Raw genomic sequence first — 22891 nt, forward strand, 5'->3', positions numbered from 1 at the left:
GGAGAGACGAGATTAGTGCCGCTACCACTTCCACTCCTTCATCCTCAAGATTTGAGCCGTGTCTTACTGTTTGGACAGCGTGCCAGAGCCCCACGTCCTTCTTGAAGTCCAAAACATTCACGATTGTCTCAGCTGCAGGACGACAGGCAGGAGCATCACATCAGCTAAGCCAAGTGTGTGTGTGTGTGTGTGTGTGTGTGTGTGTGTGCGTGCGTTACCTTCGGTGTAGGAGCAGGACTGTGTGAGGGCCTGGCAGTGTGTGAGCATGGCTGTCCTGGTCACCGTCACACCCAGGACGCTGCCGTCCTTGCAGGTTTTATACTGGACCCATGATGAAAAGTAACATTTAAAACAACATGAAACGAAGGAGGAGGAAAGTCTGTGAATCGTGTTCAGTCTTCAGGTCGATGTACCTCGATGTAGGCTGTGTCCTGGGTGGCGTCCTTGATATGTGGGAACCAGTCGCGCGGTGGTTTGCAGAGGTGTTTGGACTCTGTGACGAACCACAGCACCTTGGGCCAGCCTGGACGGACAGACAGACAGGAATCGGATCCAGTGTGTAATGCCCCTCCCCAAACAGCAGATGGAGCCATTGAGGCACCTTCAGGCTGCTCAGATGAATGCAGACGAACTTATTGATCTTTTTACTGACTTCATACGACTGAATTCTGAGTATGCAGCGCTGTCATGGATGCTTTCCAATCAACCACGTGACTGAGAGCAGTTAATATCCTGCTGGTCAATAAAAAGAGCACTCTGCCTTAATACCACCGTCTGTGGTGAGGGGAGTTATTTATAGCTCCATTAGTAAAATCAGACCGAGGTGATTCATCAGTGGGAGATTCTGGACTGTCGGGTGCTCGTGTGTCTTCTTCCTTCCTGTCAGCTTCCTTCCTGTCAGACCGTCACCTGCTCATTCATTCATTGATCTGAGAGACCCTGACAGGTGTGTGTGTGTGTGTGTGTGTATGTGCGCGTGTGTGTGTGTGACCTTTGAACTGTGGGATCTCCCCAGTGGGACTCTTGGGTAAGCCTTTATGACAGGCGTCGCTGGTCAGAGCCACCGTTACTTCACAGCTGCCCAGCAGGAAGCCGATCTGCTGACTGCCGGCGTCCTGCAGACACACACACACACACACACACACGCCACCACAGAACCTCCGTGAGTCAAGGTTAAAAAGGTCGGAGTAGCAGAACTCACACAGGTCAGCATCAGGTGGTGCTCACCTTCCTGGACAGCGGTACTTCTATTGGCACCGGGACGACTTCAGCCAGCAAGCAGCCGTAAAAGGCCGTCATGAAGGCGGCAGGGTCGTTGTTGGGGTAGACTAGCGCCACCTGCAGACAGCAGCAGGCAGGAGACCGGAAGGTCAAATGGGAAACAGAGGAAAAACCGGAGCTAAAACGCGTTCGAAGATCCTTTTTTCCTGACAGAAGCCGAAGGTGAAGTTGTAAATGAAGATGATGTGTTTACTGAGGTAAAAAAGCTGTGAGCACCATCACAAACCCAAAAGAAAGAAAACTGTTGTTTCCCTTCTGACTGGAGCCTGACCGACTGTTGCTGGACACAACCTGCTCAACAAGCGATGGACGCGTGGATCAAAGATCAGATTTAAAGGTTCATACGTTGTCTCACCTCCTGCACGCTCAGCCATGCTGGCTCAGTCCGATAACAGTCAAACCCAAGGTAAGTGCTGCGTAACAGCTCCAACACAAATGTATCGGAATAAGTGTGTGTGTGTGTGTGTGTGTGTGTGTGTCTGGAATGAGGTTGAAACTGTAACCCTTAAGTGCAGGAGTGAGTCGTGTGATGAGGCTTTTACGGGCCGCCACCACGTGAGCAGCTGGAGGAGCAAAGACTCACATCAGGATATTAAACTACTTCAGAGGAGCAGAAAATGCCCAAACGTTCCATCTGGGAACACACACGTAAACAATCTGGATTCCAATCGGGATCCATTTAGGATCTGTGCTACTCTGATGTAACCTTAATGGAAGCACATTCAGCACAAAACACGAGAGCCGCTAGAACAGGAGCAGCTAGAACAGGAGCAACTAGAACAGGAGCTGCTAGAACAGGAGCAGCTAGAACAGGAGCTGCTAGAACAGGAGCCGCTAGAACGGGAGCAACTAGAACAGGAGCTGCTAGAACAGGAGCCGCTAGAACGGGAGCAACTAGAACAGGAGCCGCTAGAACGAGAGCCGCTAGAACAGGAGATGCTAGAACAGGAGCTGCTAGAACAGGAGCCGCTGGAACAGGAGCCGCTAGAACAGGAGCAGCTAGAACGAGCCCAGCATGGAGGCCCAGTTTATGAGGCCAGCTGACGTCAGGTGCTGGGTGTCTGGTTCCCCGTCAGTCGACCACAGAACCCGTTCGGTTCTACTGTGATGTGATTCTCCGCCTGACTGAAGCTCTGAAGTGCTACTAAAACCTGACATCAGTCCAGATATTAACAGCTGTGCTCTGAAAAACCCGTTTCTTCACCCTGGGCGACACTATAAAACCCCTCCGTGGTGGAACACGCCCATCCGGCCGAGACGCCGGCGGCGGAGCCTGAACGACTGCGGCCGAGCAGGAAATGAAGCCTGAAACAAGGATGAGAAGTTGAAGACTTCTGGACTCAAACAGGGAAGCGGGCTCCCAAACTTCAGCGCCACCTTTAGGTCACGTGTGGAGCGGAACGAAGGCTGAGGAGGTGGTGGTTGCTACATTTGGGACTTACCCTGTCTCCAGGCCTGACCAGTGGTTCCTGCTTGTTTCCCAGTTTGTGCAGCAGGTTGTAGGCCACCTTCACACTTCTGGACCACAGTTTTCCTGAAGATAAACACAGGAGCTTTTCACTTTCCCTTAAATGCAGAGAGATATTTAAGTCGGACAGAAAATGTGACTCCAAGACATGTTTGTAAGTCATATCTCCAGCGGGAAGATCTGTGATGTCAGTGAAGAGCACGTTAGTGAGGAGAAGATGATATCAGGAGTCTACAAGACATCAGTCCAGAAAACCTGAAGGTTCCTGAGGGACATGATGCATTTAACACATGACAGATGCAATCATCAAATCTTCCCATCAGCACCCATCCGGCTCATCCTTCTCCTGAAGCCATCTGGCAGCTGCTGACGTTCTGCATGAAGAATTCAGGGTGAATTCTTCAGATTAAATGAGGTTTTTCACCTGTTCATCAGAATTCCCACCGGGATACCGAGCAGGAGGAACAGCATCGGCCAAAATGAGACAATCCCCACAGAGCTCTGAGAGAAACTACAGCAGATACACGATGAGCCAAACCCTGAAGGAACATCCAACGGTGGCGGCTGTGCCCAGAGATCCGTCTCTCTGCCCTCTCAACTCGTCCTCTACGTCATTAATCAGAAGGAAGAGGTTGAATATTTGACCAGCTGCGGTTCTCAGAAAACGACTGAGAATCAGAGCGAAGCAAAGATCTCCAGAGGGGACAAACAGGCCTCTCGCATCTTTAGAACCAAACACTTGGAAAGGTGAGGAGATGAAAGGGTTCATATGAGCAGCGGCACATTTGCTAGCTGCTTATATGTGACCATTAAAGCAACGATGTCAATAAGACTCTGATTGTAGCTGCTGGTGTAACGACACCGTCCACATGAGTCGGTATGTGAGGAGCTAATTAATGCTGCTGGCTAATTTAGTCAAGCTCCGCCTCTTCAGGCGTGAACGCTTGTCAGAAGCTGTAAAGATGGAGATGAAGCTGTAGTCATACAACAAAACCACTCCAAATAACGAAAAAGCTCAAAACAGATCACACACAACCATCGTCATCTCCAATGTGATGAACGATGATCAGATGAGCCCTGAGAAGCTCTCACACCCAACCAAGAGCAGGAAAATGTTTCTGTCCGTGATGAGTGTTGAGTTTAAGGACCGCAGGAAAATTTACGATCAAATTCTCTCAGTTCTGGGGGGGGGGGGGGCAACTGGACAGGAAGAGACAAGACAAGGTTGTCCTTGTCAGCTAACATCAAAACAGTGCAGAGCTGAAAGAGAGGAACACACACACACACACACACACACACACACACACACAGGCTCACCGTGTCGGCGTCTCTGGCGGAGGATTCCAGCACGCTGGCTGGAGACATTTCACAATCTTGGGAACGTTCACACTATCTGCTACAATCTCACTCCTCAGAAATCAGCACGGTTACACACACACCTATTATCTCTCACACACACACACACACACACTTTGATACCATCTTGGGTTTTGAGTGGACGAAACGTACAAAGCTGCTGTTACTACTAGGCTAACTACTACTAGGCTAACTACTGCTAGGCTAACTACTACTAGGCTAACTACTACTAGGCTAACTACTACTAGGCTAACTACTACTAGACTAACTACTACTAGGCTAACTACTACTAGGCTAACTACTACTAGGCTAGCTACTGCTAGAATAATGACGATGCATCACCATCGTGGATCAGATCAACCAAGCAGAACGTTGGATCCATCTTTTACAGATGATGTCACTCACTATTAATAATTAACGCACTGAGCTTTTTTAACCAAAAACTACAGATTGACGGTGTTTCCAGAAGTGCCCTGAACTCACCGTATGTCAGCATGTGCAGAGGTTTGCCGTTGGTGTCCATTGTTGTTAAACACGGAGCTTTTGGAGAGATGGTCCCCCACCTCTGCAGCGCCGCCTCCAGAGACGGAGGCCAGTTGGTGACCACGCCCAGCTGCTCGCCCTGCATGGCCACCATCTGGGCCCCCTCGGCCTTGGGCTGATTGGGGTCAGGCTGCTGGACTGGAAGGCAAGAAAAAGAGCGCATTAAGAACCTACTAAAACCTCAAACCACGATTAAACCGATTGATTTTTACCCTCAAGGAGCTCCTCGAAGTCATCCACAAAAAACTCCCTGAGCGGCGGCCGCTTGGGTCTCTTCAGAGTGTTGACGAGCTGCTGGATCTTGGCCGAAACTCTGCTGCTGACAGGAACGCCTGAAGACGAGCAAACATTGAAGCCAACCCTCCCTTCAAGAGGAACTACAAGGTTCTAAAGGAGGACAGTCAGTGATGGAGGAGGTCCATCCTGGAGGGGGAGGCGAAGGAACAGACCTTCAGCTGGTGTCAGGGTCCGACTCGGTTCACAGCCACATTTTATCTTTGGATTTACTGGAAAGATCAAGTGTCATTGGGGAATATGGTGGATTAGCAGCTGCTCGTGATTAGGAAGGACCTGACGTCAGAGCGGTTGATATGAAACACCCCCGTCTTTATTTTATACTGTGACATTCTGCCGAGTTTGCAGAAAAATTCAAAATTCATTCGATTTTTTAAAATCTTGGTTGTCCAAACAAAACTAATTCAAATTGTCCAATTTATTTTATTGATTAAAAGGGGCGTGTTTAAAATGGGAGGGACTGAAATGTTCACCAATCAATCAGAAATTACCTTAATTACCTTTGAGCTTTAAAGTGTTCAGTTAGTTGTGTTGTTCTTTCAAGTAAAAAGGTCCGACCCAAACTCTGAATTTCAGTCACGCCTAACGTAGAATCCTCTTTTCCACACGCAGTAGATCACTGAATGGATTTGGACTCTTTCAGAACTTGCAACACAACAGTGATTGATTGTTTTAATTGCCCGATTCCGCTGTGATTGGTAGAAAAATGTCAGACTTTTGTTAGTTTCTTCTTTCATTTAGACTCCAGAGTAGCTCCAAACATCTTTAAAGTCTGAGAGTTTAGCTGCCGAGCTTGTTTGAAATGGAAAAGTAGTGCAACAACCAGCCGTATCCAGAGATTTGTTGGGATTCCAATAATTATCGAGATCGAGATAAAACAAGCCGCTTTAAAAATAACGGCATCATTTAATGAAGCGCTTGAAAGACTCGTGGAACCTGCCGGCCTAAACTCACCGTCTCCGGTCTCCATCAGCTCGGCGTTGCCGTACTTGGGGGCCTGCTTGTGGGCAGCGGTTCCCGGAGTTCCCGGAGTTCCCGGAGTTCTCTCAACATGAATTCCATCAGATGTGGTGGAACTGGAGGTGTTGTTGGTGTAACTGGTGACATCTGGAGGGGCAGAATAGTTCTCTGTGTGGTAGAAAACGGGTGACATTAGCAATAGTTTGTGTTGCTCGATTCAAAATATGCACGTCATAAACTACAAATACATAAGTGTTCCTACATAGAAAGAATTATACATTGTCCAATTATACATCCAGAACCCTCCAGCCTTTTTCCTCCATCAGCCTTGAACGGACCTCAACAATCATTTCTTTTCCCATTTCGTGCTGCATTGAGATTCTATTTCAAGGTCTCGGCCCACCTGATGTTTTTAAAGTTTCCTACATTTTTTCTTCATATAGCCTCTTTTAGGAGGCTCAGCTGCTTCTCAACATCAAATAATGATAAAATGGTTCCCAAGGGGTGTTTTCCTCTGCTTGAAGCATGAAATAATGCAGGGTGTGTGTGTGTGTGTGTGTGTGTGTGTGCGTGTGTTGTTTACAGTGCTGAATGCTGAACATGTTTTAAAGAAACGTTTTGTGTCACTTGATTTTATTATTTTATATTATATAACTTGATTTTGTCAGCTTATTTAAGCTTAAAAACGTTCCCTTAACACTGAACACAACATCACATCCTCAGGTGTTTTGTCTCTGTTGTTGCAGATACATTTAGAAATTAGCACTCAAATTTTCCACTTTCTAAAGCAAAAGTATTGAAATGCTGACAGTCGTGTTAGAGGCTGGTGCAGAAACATTCTAGTTAGACAAACATTAGCAAAATAAAATCTCCAACTCCAATTAAAACAAAGACGAAGGAAGCTGCACATCAGAAACAGCCAGACGACAACAAAGAGCACACAATCATTTCTAAAAAGCACATAATAGTTTTTAGCTCAACTTCCAAGACACAAAGAAACTAAGCAGAGGGAGGAAGACGACCCCAGCACAGCCGATCCAGACACGCATGCTAATGACAGCAGCATAGCGCTTCTATTCTCCCTTCTACGTGTGTGAGCTTCATCTGTGCGTCCATTGATGGTGGGTAGATGAGACTCTCTGCACCTGCATCCAGCTTGTTGGGATATCTGCAGGAATTCAGCTGTAGCCAAGACAGCCCCTTAGCTGCTGCATAAGCTAACAGGGAGAATCGTCTTTATGGCTGGAACTACGAGTTCATGGTTGCGTAGAAGCAACTCCGCTGTCATTGGTCCGATGCAAAACTTTGTTGTTTGTTTACAGCAGTGTGGTGCTCGCCGTGCACCTGCATCTTTTTTTCATAGTTTGTCAGGGGGTGCGACTTGTACTCCAGAGGGACATATGTAAATAAATACATTACAGTGATCCCTCGTTTATCGCGGGAGTTCCAAAAATAACACACGAAAAGTGAAATCCGTGAAGTAGTCAGCTTTATTTTTTTTTATTATTTTACAATGCAATACTGAACTATAGAATGAAACCAAAAATCAAAACCTGTTTTAAAGCCCAAAATTTGTTTAAAACAATAATTTTAATATAGTAATACAAGGTTGGAAACATTGTCACTCGCGTATTTCAGTCCCAGCTGTGCCTCTTCGTCCTGACTCCGCTCCGCTGGAGCGTCTGTTTCTACTGAAGGCGCAGGAGTCTTTCTCCCAGAGAAGAACATTGTTATGGGTAGTTGTTGGCGCTCTTTCTTTTTCTGAGCAAGAAGATTTTTATAAACGGATATGCCACCTTCGATTATATTTGAGAACTGCAATGAACGACTCGCAAAAAAAATCCGTGAAGCAGCGAAGCCGTGAAAGATGAAATGCGATATAGCGAGGGATCACTGTATTACAGAATTTCACAGGTTCGTTTTTTTCACACTGACAACCACAAGAGGGCGCTCTAGGTATGTGTACCTGAGGAACAAGTTCCTTTAGCGACGCAGAAGAAGAAGCGGTGCTTCGTCTATGGAGTTAGACTTGATTGTTTGGTAAACTTGCCCGGATGTTCTTTATTCTATAGTTATCTGAATAACTGTTAATATGTTAACAGTTAACAATATGCTATTGCTAATCCATGCTAATCCAATCTCGGATTTTATCAAATCAATTTTACCCCAAAATGCGACTTATTGTCCAGTGCGACTTATATTTCTATTTTCTTCTTTATTGTGCATTTTTTGGCTAGTGCAACTTAAACTCCGGAGCGACATATAGTCCAGGAAATACAGTACACACATATAGAAATTATTACTTGTAATTTGAGTAACATTGTGCACTCATTATGTCTGACACATCCACTAACACAGAAGAATATACCAGAGCTGATTCATTTATTTTACAAAGAATTTTGTAATTTATTTCATTACAATCTGTTGTTTTGATGATAGGCTGAAGGCTGAATAGGCTAAAGACGACTTCAAACTTTCAGAGCAGAATTGTTGGAAAGCAAAATCCATACCGGATGGTTTTAACTGCTACTTTGTTCATTTGAGTAGTTACCGTGCTGCTCAGAAAAAGGGAAATGGGCTGACCTCTGATTGCTCCAGCCTTCAATATAGTAAATAGGTATTCAATGTAGTATACAAGTTTTCAATGTCACATGCTGACTTGAACATTCAGCCTCACGTAAAAAATCCTGAATTGACATTTTAATGATTTTGTTAAACAAGCTACTGAAATAACAAATACTCATATAGGGACCCTGCAATGAATTGGCTACTCATGCAGTAGTGGACCCTGCCGTAGCCCATTGTGTACCTTCCCTGTGACCCTGAAATGGATAAACTGGTTAAGAAGACGAGATGAGGCTGTCAATTTTAATTATACGATAATCCAACGGTTCCTCCAGCTGTTCATTCTCAATAAGCTATTAAGTCTTCTGGGAAAAAGGAGTCCTGATGTTGAAGCTCAGGTTTACTTAATGCGTACCAAAATACAAAGTTCTTCTTGGATTTGAAAGCCTTGTAAAGGGCATTGCCCAGCGAGGAAAAGAACTTTCCAATCATATTTATATTTTTTCTCGGCATTAGGAGCCATTTGTTGATGATCAATATAAATTGCTCAACGACGGCCGGATCTTCGCATATTATGAGAAAAACAACCTGTTGCGGGGATCCCAACACTTTGTAGAGCAGTTTCTTAATGCTCCTCTTCAGATTATTAAAGACTTCAGAGTCCGTGTAAAACTGCTTATCTTTGACTTTGTCCCACACTTTTTCTGTCAGGTTCCCGATTAAATCATAAATTGTTGCTGGCAGCGTCTTTGCATCCGAGCACACCGTGAAAACGACCTTCTCAATGAGAAACTTTACATACGATTTGTTTTTAGCCTCATGGCGAGCTATTTGTGCCTCCTGGCGAGGTACGTCTTCATCGCTTCTGACTGGTGCTGGCAACATGTTCATCCCAGATTGGTCCACATAAGGCACCGTCACCCTGTCAATGACCCAGTTTACCTGAGTCTTCAGGTACCAGTTCATTAAAGCCATAAAGACCCAAGCTTTGCTCCTAATGTCTGCATGGACTTCACTCTGAACCTCCCTCTCAACTGAGGGAGGAGCAGCTTCTGGTACCGAGTGGCGGTAAATTTCATTACTCAGTTCTTGGTTGAATTCCAAGACCTTGTTCCCAGACAAGTCTGTGAACACCTGGACTAAGGCATCCTCACGTTGAGCCTCGTCATCTTCCTGATCCAGAAACTGGGTTGAAAGTTTCTCCAGTATCGTCTCCACTGACTCACTCTTGGCTTCATGCTTTGGAAGTTTTTTCTTCAGCTTAGCAAATATTCGCATTAAGCAAACTTTGGCAAAACACTTGGTGAAAAACGATTTGATTTTTTTCCCAGCTGGTTTGACGGCTAATGTTTCTGGGCTCTTCTCAGACACAGTGCTTATTTCTACGGCCACAATCTCAATCTCCTCCGATATTTCATGATGTAACTCCTTACATTCAGCTTCTGGAAGATCTGCCATCAGAGGACTGAAGACGTCCTTAAACTCATAGTCGATTTCCTCCTTGATCCCCGCTGCAATGGGTGATATATTGTTCTCGAGAAGTAAGCCTTCTGACCTTGGGATACGGTCAACATTGGTTTTATGTGGACGAGGGCCAATAAAAGTCCTAATCTTTTCTGAAAAACTTTTGAAAAGCTCCACAAATTGGACAATCATGACATTGATTCTGGAGGTCGGGGTGATTCGCTGGTTGGGGGTACCTTTTTCACTGCTGGCACGTGAAGAGCTCAAGTTTTCTCTGACCTCCTTCTGAATTGTGTCCGTCAAGGTCTTTAATTCATCATTGTCTTCTTCCTCTTGAATCCCTAAAGCTTCTGATAATACCCCAGGAAGAGTCTTTTTCAGCTTAGTCAGGACGCGCTCCTCAGACGTATGTGTCTCAGACCTCAAAGTTGTTAAAACGGAGGTGGACAGAGCTGCGATGATTTCTAGAACCAACTCTGCCACTAAAATTGTTGTGGCATCGTCAGGACGACCAAGAACAAAGGACTCCCACTGTTCTACCGTTGTTCTTTCCAGGAATGACTGAACGAGTGCGTGAATATTGTTCAGGACAAATTCCCTTACGTGTGGTGTTTTGCTCATTTTGTTAATGGTTGTTAATTATTTAAAAAAATAATTGTCTGTAACTAATATAGTAACTGTACCATTGCACTGTTTTATTAAATGGTTTTATTTTGACGAATCAAAGCAATAAGGTTTAGCATCTCAAAGCAAGTTTAAGCACTTGCATTCATCAAAGCCTTTTAACCAAAGAGTTCAATTTTGGTTTCATTAAACCAGATAATTTGCTTTCTCATGCCTTTTCCTCAGGTGTGGCTTTTGTCTGGCTACTCTAACATACAAGCCTGATTGAGGGAGCGCGGCAGAAATGGTTGTCCTTCTGGAAGGTTCTGTCTCCCCACCACAATGCTGGAGTTCTGTTTCAGCAACCGTCAGGTGGTTAGTCTCCTCCCTGACCAAGGTCCTTCTACTGCGAATGCTCAGATTGTCTGGCGGCCAGTTCTTGAAAGTGCCTCAACGGTTCCACTTTCCTCTTACCCTCTGACATAATCTGTACCTAGGGACACTCAGACAATTCCTTGGAGTCCACGACTGGGATTGCACTCTGCCAGCCATAGATGGGTGTATTGTTTCCATATCATGTCCAATCAACTGAATGCATAAATATAACATCACCGAGTGATTCCCTGCGGTCCAGGAGGACTGCCAGTTAAATTTGCTCTTGAATAAAGACTTGTTTTTGAAGTTTTACACTGCGTTTTGCCTGCTTTTGGGTCCTGTAAAAACCCAAAACCTTAACAGTATAGTTTTGAACAGGACGTAACATGTTTTCAGTGTCCCGCTAATTTAAATGTCTTTTAACTACATTGACATCAGTCATATTCAGTAATATTATGTGAACTCGGAAGACAATTACGACTAAAAAGCCTCAATATAAAAAAAAATTTTATTAAGATTTATTCATTTTCACAATGGCTGCTTTTAATTAAACTCCACTTTGTGCCAATTCTCCCAAGTCATCATAATCATTAATTTGTAGCTTTAACTAGATCCTGTGAATTATTTTTAAAGAACACAATTATATCTCTGAGGTTATAACAGAAACTCTTAATTTCTTATTTTGGCGTTGTTTTCACTTGTTAAACAGTTTTAATTTTTACAGCCAAATATCATTTTAAAGATTTCAGAACTTATCTCAATGGACAAAGTCATTGAAGATAGTGTATGAACAAAGATGGGTTCATTTACTTTTGGATAGTTCCTCCAGATATTCATTGTCATTGATATCCAAAGAATTCCATGAAAATTGCGTCTTGATCATGAGGATGAGGTTTAGTTAGTGCGTGACGCACTATAAAGTTGTTCTTCGCTTTGAAAGCCCTGGAAATTGCACTGCACAGCGAGGAGAAAAGCTTACAGATCACACTTTTCTTTTTACGCGGTGATAGCATGCGCTTGTTGATGATCAACATGATTTGTTCAACAACGACTGGATCGCCACACTTGATTAAAAAGATAACCTTTTCGGGGGAGCCCAACACTTTGTAGAGCAGCTTCTTAATGTTCTTCTCCAGATTCTTAAAGACTTCAGAGTCTGTGTAAAACTGCTTATCTTTGACTTTTTCCCAGATGATTTCTACCAGGTTGCTGATTAAATCAGAGATTGTTGCTGGCAGCATCTTTGCATCCGAGCACACCGTGTAAACGACCTTCTGGATGACAAACTTTAAATACGATTTGTTTTTAGCTCGCTGTGCCTCCTGGTGAGCAATGTCTTCATCACTATTGACTGGTGTTGGCAACTTGTTCCTCTCAGATTGGTCCACATAAGGCACCATCACCCTGTCAATGACCCAGTTTACCTGAGTCTTCAGGTACCAGTTCATTAAAGACATAAAGACCCAAGCTTTGCTCCTAATGTCTGCATGGACTTCACTCTGAACCTCCCTCTCAACTGAGGGAGGAGCAGCTTCTGGTACCGAGTGGCGGTAAATTTCATTACTCAGTTCTTGGTTGAATTCCAAGACCTTGTTCCCAGACAAGTCTGTGAACACCTGGACTAAGGCATCCTCACGTTGAGCCTCGTCATCTTCCTTATCTATTAACCGAGCTGAAAGTTTCTCCAGTATCGTCTCTACTGACTCACTCTTGGCTTCAGCCTGCAGCATGGGATGTTTTATCTTCAACTTGGCAAATATCCGCATTAGGCTAACTTTGGCAAAACACTTGGCGAAAAACGATTCGATTTTTCTTCCTACAGGTTTGACATCAATTGTTTCTGGGCTCTTCTTAGACAAGGTGCTTATTTCTTTAGCCGCAATCTTAATCTCCTCCGATATTTCATGATGTAACTCCTTACATTTAGCTCCTGGAAGACCTGCCATCAGAGGCCTGAAGATGTCCTGAAACTCATAGTTCATTTCCCTCCTGATCCCCTCCGCAATGGGCGATTTGATGTCCTCATCAAGTAAAAGATCTCTCGAACTTGGAAAACGTTCATTACTAATTTTATGTGGACGAGGGCCAATAAAAGTCCTGATCTTATTTGAAAACTTTTTGAAAAGCTCCACAAATTGGACAATCATGACATTGATTCTGGAGGTCGGGGTGATTCGCCGGATGGAGGTACCTTTTTTACAGATGGCGCGTGAAGAGCTCAAGTTTTCTTTGACCTCCTTCTGAATTGTGTCCGTCAAGGTCTTTAATTCATCATTGTCTTCTTCCTCTTGAATTCCCAAAGCTTTTGATAATACCCGAGGAAGAGTCTTTTTCAGCTTAGTCAGGACGCGCTCCTCAGACGTATGTGTCTTCGACCTCAAAGTTGTTAAAACGGAGGTGGACAGAGCTGCGATGATTTCTAGAACCAACTCTGCCACTAAAATTGTTGTGGCATCGTCAGGACGACCAAGAACAAAGGACTCCCACTGTTCTACCGTTGTTCTTTCCAGGAATGACTGAACGAGTGGGTGAATATTGTTCAGAACAAATTCCCTTACGTGTGGTGTTTTGCTCATTTTGTTAATGGTTGTTAATTATTTTAAACAATAATTTGTCTGTAACTAATATAATAACTGTACCATTGCATTGTTTTATTAAATGGTTTTATTTTGACGAATCAAAGCAATAAGGTTTAGCATCTCAAAGCAAGTTGAAGCAATTGCATTCATCAAAGCCTTTTAACCAAAGAGTTCAATTTTGGTTTCATTAAACCAGATAATTTGCTTTCTCATGCCTTTTCCTCAGGTGTGGCTTTTGTCTGGCTACTCTAACATACAAGCCTGATTGAGGGAGAGCGGCAGAAATGGTTGTCCTTCTGGAAGGTTCTGTCTCCCCACCACAATGCTGGAGTTCTGTTTCAGCAACCGTCAGGTGGTTAGTCTCCTCCCTGACCAAGGTCCTTCTACTGCGAATGCTCAGATTGTCTGGCGGCCAGTTCTTGAAAGTGCCTCAACGGTTCCACTTTCCTCTTACCCTCTGACATAATCTGTACCTAGGGACACTCAGACAATTCCTTGGAGTCCACGACTGGGATTGCACTCTGCCAGCCATAGATGGGTGTATTGTTTCCATATCATGTCCAATCAACTGAATGCATAAATATAACATCACCGAGTGATTCCCTGCGGTCCAGGAGGACTGCCAGTTAAATTTGCTCTTGAATAAAGACTTGTTTTTGAAGTTTTACACTGCGTTTTGCCTGCTTTTGGGTCCTGTAAAAACCCAAAACCTTAACAGTATAGTTTTGAACAGGACGTAACATGTTTTCAGTGTCCCGTTAATTTAAATGTCTTTTAACTACATTGACATCAGTCATATTCAGTAATATTATGTGAACTCGGAAGACAATTACAACTAAAAAGCCTCAATATAAAAACAAATTTTATTAAGATTTATTCATTTTCACAATGGCTGCTTTTAATTAAACTCCACTTTGTGCCAATTCTCATAGTCATCAAAATCATTAATTTGTAGCTTTAACTGTTCTACCGTTGTTCTTTCCAGGAATGACTGAACGAGTGGGTGAATATTGTTCAGGACAAATTCCCTTACTTGTGGTGTTTTGCTCATTTTGTTAATGGTTGTTAATTATTTTAAACAATAATTTGTCTGTAACTAATATAATAACTGTACCATTGCACTGTTTTATTAAATGGTTTTATTTTGACGAATCAAAGCAATAAGGTTTAGCATCTCAATAAAAGGTTTAGCATCTCAAAGCAAGTTTAAGCAATTGCATTCATCAAAGCCTTTTAACCAAAGAGTTCAATTTTGGTTTCATTAAACCAGATAATTTGCTTTCTCATGCCTTTTCCTCAGGTGTGGCTTTTGTCTGGCTACTCTAACATACAAGCCTGATTGAGGGAGCGCGGCAGAAATGGTTGTCCTTCTGGAAGGTTCTGTCTCCCCACCACATGCTGGAAGGTTCTTCTGGCTGCTTTTAATAAAACTCCACTTTGTGTCAATTCTCATAGTCAGCATAATCATTAATCTGTAGCTTTAACTCGATCCTGAGAATTATTTTTAAAGAACACAATTATATCTCTGAGGTTATAACAGAAACTCTTAATTTCTTATTTTGGCATTGTTTTCACTTGTTAAACAGTTTTAATTTTTACAGCCAAATATCATTTTAAAGATTTCAGAACTTATCTCAATGGACAAAGTCATTGAAGATAGTGTATGAACATAATTCCCTATTTTGGCAATGTTTTATTAATTGATTTTTTGATGATGAGCAGTGCGTGATTTCCACACGCGAGTTCACTCGCTTTGTCGGCTCTCTGACACACCATCCTGAAATAGTCATTTATTACTGCTGGTGTCAAAACTCCACTTAGAGAAGTGTCAGAGAAGAATAATTATCAAAAGCAATTCCATCTCACTCATTTTCTGTTACTTTTTACTCTTCTAAGACTGTACTATTTTCCTTTATGCTAGGTGCACTCACACGTATACACACACTTTATAAATAAAAACCATAAATCTCACATATATACAGTCTGAAGCTGGGATAGGCTCCCGCACCCTCCCCGTAACCCTGAAAGGTAAATTTTTGCCCATTTTTGCTGGTGATTTTCAAGGTTGTTCTTGAGAGATCAGACCATCAATATGAGGTCATTGCCCCGCACAGAAACAATATCTTGTGCACTGCTGAAAACTTTAAGGCAGTCCAGTTGTGTATTTGTGCTGGCTGGGCTTAACGCCGATAAACGAAACCCCTAATTGTCCTTGCTGAAACAAGGACATCAGTTTGACACCAGCCCTCCAGACCTCAGAGAGGTGAACAACCCTTTTTGAACTGCAGGCAAATCCGATTTGTTGCTCAAATCTCATCTTGAAGCTCGAGTAACCGCACTACTATTTGCAAGTGATCAAATCAGATTCTATCCAGATTGGTTGTCATGGTAACAATGTCAGCTTCAGTACGTGCATTGGTGACATGGTGACAGAAGTATGAGCAGTGAGACAACAGGTCACTTTCCTGTTTCTACTTGTGGTTTTAAGACACCGCTAAACTGTCTTCAGTGCGATAATCTGCTTGGTGTCCTGTTGTACTGTTATTAGTGTTTCCATTTGATGATGTCGGGGGTTGACTGTGTGCCCTATGTGGTCCACAGAGTGCCTACCAGAATGCTCTGGATGTTCTAAAACTTCAGTGGAAAAACTGTGTGAAAAGCAGATCATTCCCAAATCTTGGCAACAAGCAGGGGAGTGTTGATCCCAAATTAAACCATCCCCCATTGAGTAGTTCTGACAAATATACTTTCAGAATGTAGAGGGCAAGATTTTCTTCAGTGTTTTTGGCACAACACTCAGAGGGTACCTCAAGCAGAATCACTTCTTTCCCACATCAATCCATCATTCCTGCCACCCTTCCATCCTGTCATGGAGGAATGCCCCTCACACACAAGCCATGATCATGAGATTTGTGAACATAAGATATAACATTGCGCTTTTGAATCAGGGAAAGAGACGGAAAGAAACAAATGTATTTGTCAGTGAGCGTCTCACTAAATGAAACTCCAACATAACAAGAAAAGCAAACAGCCTGAAAAAAAACACTGGAAAACTCAAAGCAAATGGATCAATAATTGTAAAATCCCAATTAAACTTGTCAAAAGTTTAATTGTTGTCAAAAGTTGCGGCAAACTGAACTGCATGTTATGATTCCATCAACACTCATGACTTGGAATAGGAAAAAGACCCAGACAAAAACTTCAGTGATACGACAGAAGTTGTCGATGTGATGGGAAATCATATGAAATCACTTAGGACCCTCTACCCACACCCCAAAATTTGAAGTAGTTCAGCAAAGATCCCATTTGATCTGCTTGTCAGGCACCTGCCTCATTAAAACATAACGGGACGCACAAGTCTCACCCAAGGGGCAACACCTGAAGGTGGAAGCATTCAGCTGAAAGCTCACGACTGGTCAACAAAAGTGGACTAAAGTTGCCCAAAATGGCTGCAAGCTCAGGATTTTCCCTGTAGAAGGGCAGTACAGGGGATTCGAACAATCGGGGTGGGACGTCGCCCCCTCCAACGTGCAGTCAAGAAATTGTCAATCGCAATGGAAAAAAGCAGCAATTGGCTCTGGAATAAAAGCAAAGACGGGGGACACCAGATAACATCGGCGAGCACTGGCCTTGATAATTGTAAGCACGTACCGTTGGTCCACATGTTAACGTGGCCAAAATGCTTGACTTCAATTGTAAATGACCACTGACCAATTAAAAACAAAGCAGCTTATTTTTCCACATATTGCGACTTCCATCTGTAATATCTTAGATACACACACATTCTGCCTCACCGTACTTCTCCCCTTGTATTTTAAATGGGGAAATGCGAAAAAATTGTTTAAGTTCATTTGACAGTTAATCTATCCATTTCAATTATTTGTATATTTTATTCTTCCCACGATGATCTCTGGTGTCCACGCTATTGTCCCCTACTGAATTTGCCAGGAATTGTCCTTTAGGCTTGGTGACACATTGTAAACAGTAAACTTTTCCTCCCTTCAGCAACACGTCTCAGGAGTTTTATGGGGGAGGGGCAAGAGTCAGACGGGCAGACGCGGCTTTCAGCAGCCACCTCACTGATAACAAAGCGATTTGTGGCGCTGCACACTTCCACACCGCAGAACTGTGATCTCTGACCTGTTTTATGCCGATGGTGATGGTGGTGATGGCGGGGGAAACGCTGAGAGGTGATCTGGACGTGTTGAGCGAGGACATCTGCCATCTTGCTGCCAGCTGGCCCACTGCCACCACTGTGTGTAGAGGAGGAGGACGAGGATGCTGTGGAGGACGTGGTGGTGGTGGTGGTGGAGGAAGTTCCATGAATGGCCCTGCTTATCCAGTGTCCCATGCTAATGCTACCCTCCTGGCTAGATATGGTGCCGCCGTCTCCTCCTCCATCCTCCTCTTCACCATGTCCACCCTCCTCTTCACCACCTTCACCCTGTCCCTCCCCCTCTGAGCATGAGGAGGTATCTGGATAGGAGCATTAAAAACAACTATAAACTGAGGATCAGGACCATAACAGTAGACAAAGAAACACAAATCAGGAAATGCACAAAAACATTTGAGCCAAAGAATAAGTACCAACTACCAACTTCCGCAGAAATTCTGAGGGTGTGCCTCCCCCTATGCCCGGTCCCTTCCCTCCCCCATGTCTGCCTATTACCAACCCACCAAGGTAATTGAGCGGCATGTTGTTGCGCGGCGCCCCATGTCGTTGCGCGGCCCCTCCCATACCCACTGGCTGTGAGCTGCTCCACCCCTCCCCCCACACGCAGATTCGCGATCAAAACCACCCATTTTCAGACGCCGATATTTACTGCTTAACGCCGTCAAATTGGGGCATTTCTTGACACAGAAACTTTTATATTTTACTTACATACTGACTCAGGACCTTTGTGGCTACGTTTTAAAGTTTTCTTTTTAGGCGAATTTATGCTGGAGCTACGGGCCACCAAACCTGGGGTTAAATTCCAGGATTTTCCAGGCCTCCCCTATTAGTTACAATTGAATTTCAAGGCCTTGAAAACAAATATATCTTTGCCCACCCCCGGGCTAATTACAAGAAAATTACAATTCCCCTAATTTAGCCAGGTTCTGAGAAAGTTTGGTGTCTCTACACCAACGCGCCAAGGAGGAGGCAGACCCAAACATGCCAAAGTCGCATTTTGAGCAGCGCTGGACTCAACTGGATGTAAAGGTGCTGACGGCCTCATCTGCTCGTGTACCTGGTGGTGTGTAGGCATCCATGGAGGTCTGGACCACCAGCGACCGCCGTTTGGAAGGCATCGGCACGGCCATCTTCCTCTCTTTGTGCTTGGCCAGGGCTGCTTGCACCGCCTCAGTGTGCACATCTGGAGGAACGTGACAGCAGATGTGACAAACAGTTTACCAGGCTGATGGGTGCTGGCTCGTGATTTCATTAGTGTCCCCTACCTGATCGGTAACGCTCGTCTCTGGCGCCAGAGGAGCGTCGGCGGTGGTAACGGGATGACGAGGACGGGGTGACCGGGGCTCTCCTCTCCTGGCCAATGGACAGATCCATTCCTGGAGAAGAACAGACTCAGGATGGGTCACCTTAACCAGCCGAGGTTGGGGGGGAGGAACTAATCTAACAGGAGCCAAAACTGAAAAACATCATGCACTTATTTTGAAACTCGTCAGCTGAGCCTCAGAGGGTGGTACAGAACCCCACCAGTACAGAACCCCACCAGTACAGAACCCCACCAGTACAGAACCCCACCAGCACAGAACCCCACCAGTACAGAACCCCACCAGCACAGAACCCCACCAGTACAGAACCCCACCAGTACAGAAACCCACCAGTACAGAACCCCGCCAGTACAGAACCCCGCCAGTACAGAACCCCACCAGTACAGAGCTCCACCAGTACAGAGCTCCACCAGTACAGAACCCCACCAGTACAGAACCCCACCAGTACAGAACCCCACCAGTACATTCACTAGATGGTGGCAAAGGTGGTGACTTGCATTAATCTTATTGACATTATTAGATTTTGGTCTAATTTTGGTTCAGTTCTATTAGAAAAGGAAGTGTTGGAAGCAGCAGTTCTGGAGAGGGTTCCGCTCCCAGCGCCTCATCCTGAAGCAACATAATCCATCTGAATCCGATGGAGCGAATGGGGAGAAATGGGATCAATTCTCCAACATTTTTAAACAAATCATGATATAAATAAATGACTAATAAACATCCTCAGTTCTGTTGAACCAAGGACGAAACATTGTTGGCCCTGAGACGCTGAAGATAATGAGTTTGAGATGTTCAGCCTAATCTAATCCGGATTACAGCAGGACAGATTCATTATAACAAGTCCTGGGTGCCTGTGCAACACCCAGGGATGATCACACACACACACACACACACACACCACACACACACACACACACACACACAACACACACACACACAACACACACACACACAAATCAACAATATCAATGTTCTGCATGGTCCAGCTGGTTCTGAAAAGGCGCCAGCACGTGCACGGGTGTGTGTGTTACCTTGGATCTGGGGGAAGAAGGCACCAATCAGCTTGGATCGCTTCTTCTCGTAGCCCTTCTGTGTGATGTCACCTGTCAAAGAAAGACAAAGGATGTTAAACCGGATGTTTCTCCGGGAGATGAAAGCACACACAGGAACCACCGATCGCGTTTGGTTGATGTCGGACCAGATGGGACGGGCCGTGGAGTTCAGATTCAGAGCCGTGCACGTGCTTTTCATGAGCGAAGCAATAAGTGGCGCTACAATCAGCAGAAGAGCGATCGGGTCCTCCAAAACCATCCTGAGCACCTGGACAACAAACCAGCCGAAAGCTGGAAAGAAAAGCTTTGGAATTTCCAGGAGAACGTTGGAAAAACAGCTGGAATATTAAATAAACTCGGCTGAGTCTTGCGTATCAACACTGCTGCTACTTCATTCATTCATTCATTCATTCATTCATTGATTCCACGGGCAGTTTATGAAAACACGACAAGTCTTTGATAACACGATATTTGGATTCCTCTGATTCAGGAGGATGAAAACAAATCTGGGAAAATGGAACGCTCAAACGGCAGCAGATTTGTCAAACAAGGAAAAAAGATGTTCGTGTGTCAAGCTTGACAAATCCGTCTCACATATACATCCATGTGATTAGCTGAGCCGGATCAGCGTGTGAGGGGAAGAGCTACAGCACATGGCGCTAATTAGCATCGCTGTCGGGAGCCCACTAGCCCGCAGAGAGAAAGAGAAGCTGGAAAATGCTTCAATTTAAAAAGAAAAAGGGGGTTTCCAGAGGGAGGTCTGACCTTGACTCCACAATAAAACAGAAAGAAACAGGTTTCAAGTAATCACCAAGTGCCTCCGTCCAGCCCTGCGATGGGAGTGGTGGACGAGCAGGAGGTCAAAGGTCAAGAAAGGACAGAGAAAGCAGGTTTATCTCAGAGGATGACTCGTCCGTCGACATGAAGTTTACACACTCACACACACACACACACACACACACACACACACACACACACACACACACCAAACTTATCCACGCTTAACTTCAGGTTCAACTGCTGGCGTGATCAAAATCTAAATCTTTCATTCAGACACGACAGAATCTGTGGACGTCACCATAGCAACTGAATGCAATGATACACTGGAGTCTTGGCCTTGAAGGGATGTTTGTGTAAGCAGAGTTTGACATAAATGTCCTTTCATCGTTTGTTCTCTGCACCTTTGAGGACGATAACGTGGGAAGTCTTGTCTACCTGGGGCCACTAGGGGGCGACATTTCTAATCTCACACGCACAATTGTGACCGCCAAAAACATTCTAGCTTCATGCATCAGGCCACATCTGTCTGCCTGCGGGAGGACGTCTGGGTGGGCGTCCACACTTTCTACCACATTTAACATCTGACTTTAAATAAAATTTAAATGTGAAATCAGTGAAGCACCAGACTGAATCCCAGCTGGCACCTCTCTACACCTGCACGTTCACCTTTGACCTTCTGCACACAAGGACGGCAATTGTTGGAGGCTTCTTAGAAATGCCCACAGGTGAATAAATCATCAACTCTGTGCAGACAGACACAGGTAAACCAACATGATCACATGATGCAGAAAAAAGAGGAGGATGTGGAGAGACTGTACCACTGAGAGTCTATTACCATATACAGTGGGGGGGGGGAGAGGAGGAGGGGAGGGGGAGAGAGAGGGAGAGAGGGGGAGAGAGGGGGAGGGGGGGGAGAAAGAGGGGGGGGGGAGAGAGAGGGAGGGAGGGGAAGAGAAGAGAGGGGATAGATATAAACTGTATATATACATATATATATATATGGGGGGGGAGACAGAAGAATCAGGCCCAGACGAGAGACACTGACCCAGTGTGTCATCAACCAGCTCCTAAACTGGAAACAGACGGAAGGAATAAAAGAAAGTGAGATTGAAGAAAGGAACGTCTGTTCTGTCAGACTGAGCAGAAATACCAAAACACCAGAACACAGATTATAATTTTTTTTTAAAAACATTTAAGAAAACAAAGAGTGAGATGGCTACAAAAATAAATTAATATTAAATATTATGAGTGACAGCAGCACCACCATGGAGGGACACACACACACACACACACACATCCTGACAAACACACAAAGAGGAAACGCCCGACAAGTCCCTCAAGAATGAGGTCATCACACACACACACACACACACACACACACCTGAGTGCAGGTGCTGCAGCAGGTGTTTACAGTAACAACGTGCTGACTCAGGACTGAAACTCACAGGGGCAAACACACGAAAAAAGGTGTGTGTGTGTGTGTGTTTTGGATTATAGTTTAGTTTTACTGATTCCAGGGATAAAGTGAAGACTTCTTTTGGTCAAATACAAGCAACAGGTTTGATTCGTCAGTCTGCTCAGAACAGTCAGAAAGTGAGAACAGGCGAAGCCGAGCAGCCGAGTGTGAACCGCCTTTGGCAAACAGGCAGAGTTTCACCTGTGCTGGATGTTACCTGCGTCACCGCCGGGGTCGGAAAGGCTGTGAAGGGAGTTTCAAACCTGACCGACTCCGTTCAATCAAACTGAGCCTGAACGTTTGGTACAAACCACACCACACACACACACACACACACACACACACACACACACACACACCTCTAGACTACTTAGGCTTTGACCCTGGGGAGCACCAGCGGTTGCTATGACGACTACCCTGCATGGAATCAACCTCATGACATTGGCCAATAGTGATCTCTAAGTATTGTTATCTGTCAAATAATATTAGTTTAATAATTCTGATAAAGGAGACGATGACATCACATCCATGACGTTACTCTGCAAACGTTCCCACGTTCCTCCCCGACCTGCCAATATTTGCTCTACAACAGGTTACCCACATGGATGGAACAAACGGGCTA

General features: G+C 44.6%; 1 protein-coding gene across 7 annotated transcripts in view; it reads right to left on the minus strand.

The window, feature by feature from the left end:
- LOC130539183 (disco-interacting protein 2 homolog C) overlaps positions 1-22891 on the minus strand; it is a 59474-nt gene that overhangs the window by 8525 nt on the left and 28058 nt on the right. For 6 of the 7 annotated variants that reach the window (XM_057057364.1, XM_057057361.1, XM_057057362.1 and 3 more), the window contains 13 exons: positions 20013-20084; positions 18928-19038; positions 18720-18845; positions 17629-17964; positions 5897-6070; positions 4861-4980; positions 4589-4786; positions 2724-2815; positions 1228-1338; positions 992-1115; positions 414-523; positions 219-321; positions 68-132 (listed from right to left, as the gene is read on the minus strand). In XM_057057364.1, the coding sequence (XP_056913344.1) occupies positions 68-132; positions 219-321; positions 414-523; positions 992-1115; positions 1228-1338; positions 2724-2815; positions 4589-4786; positions 4861-4980; positions 5897-6070; positions 17629-17964; positions 18720-18845; positions 18928-19038; positions 20013-20084 (1742 nt within the window). Of the gene's footprint in view, positions 1-67; positions 133-218; positions 322-413; positions 524-991; positions 1116-1227; positions 1339-2723; positions 2816-4588; positions 4787-4860; positions 4981-5896; positions 6071-17628; positions 17965-18719; positions 18846-18927; positions 19039-20012; positions 20085-20179; positions 21537-22891 lie in introns of those variants that run through there. The other variant, XM_057057367.1, reaches the window with a different exon arrangement.

This window comes from Takifugu flavidus, chromosome 15 (genome assembly GCF_003711565.1).
Source record: "Takifugu flavidus isolate HTHZ2018 chromosome 15, ASM371156v2, whole genome shotgun sequence".
Lineage (NCBI taxonomy): Eukaryota > Metazoa > Chordata > Actinopteri > Tetraodontiformes > Tetraodontidae > Takifugu > Takifugu flavidus.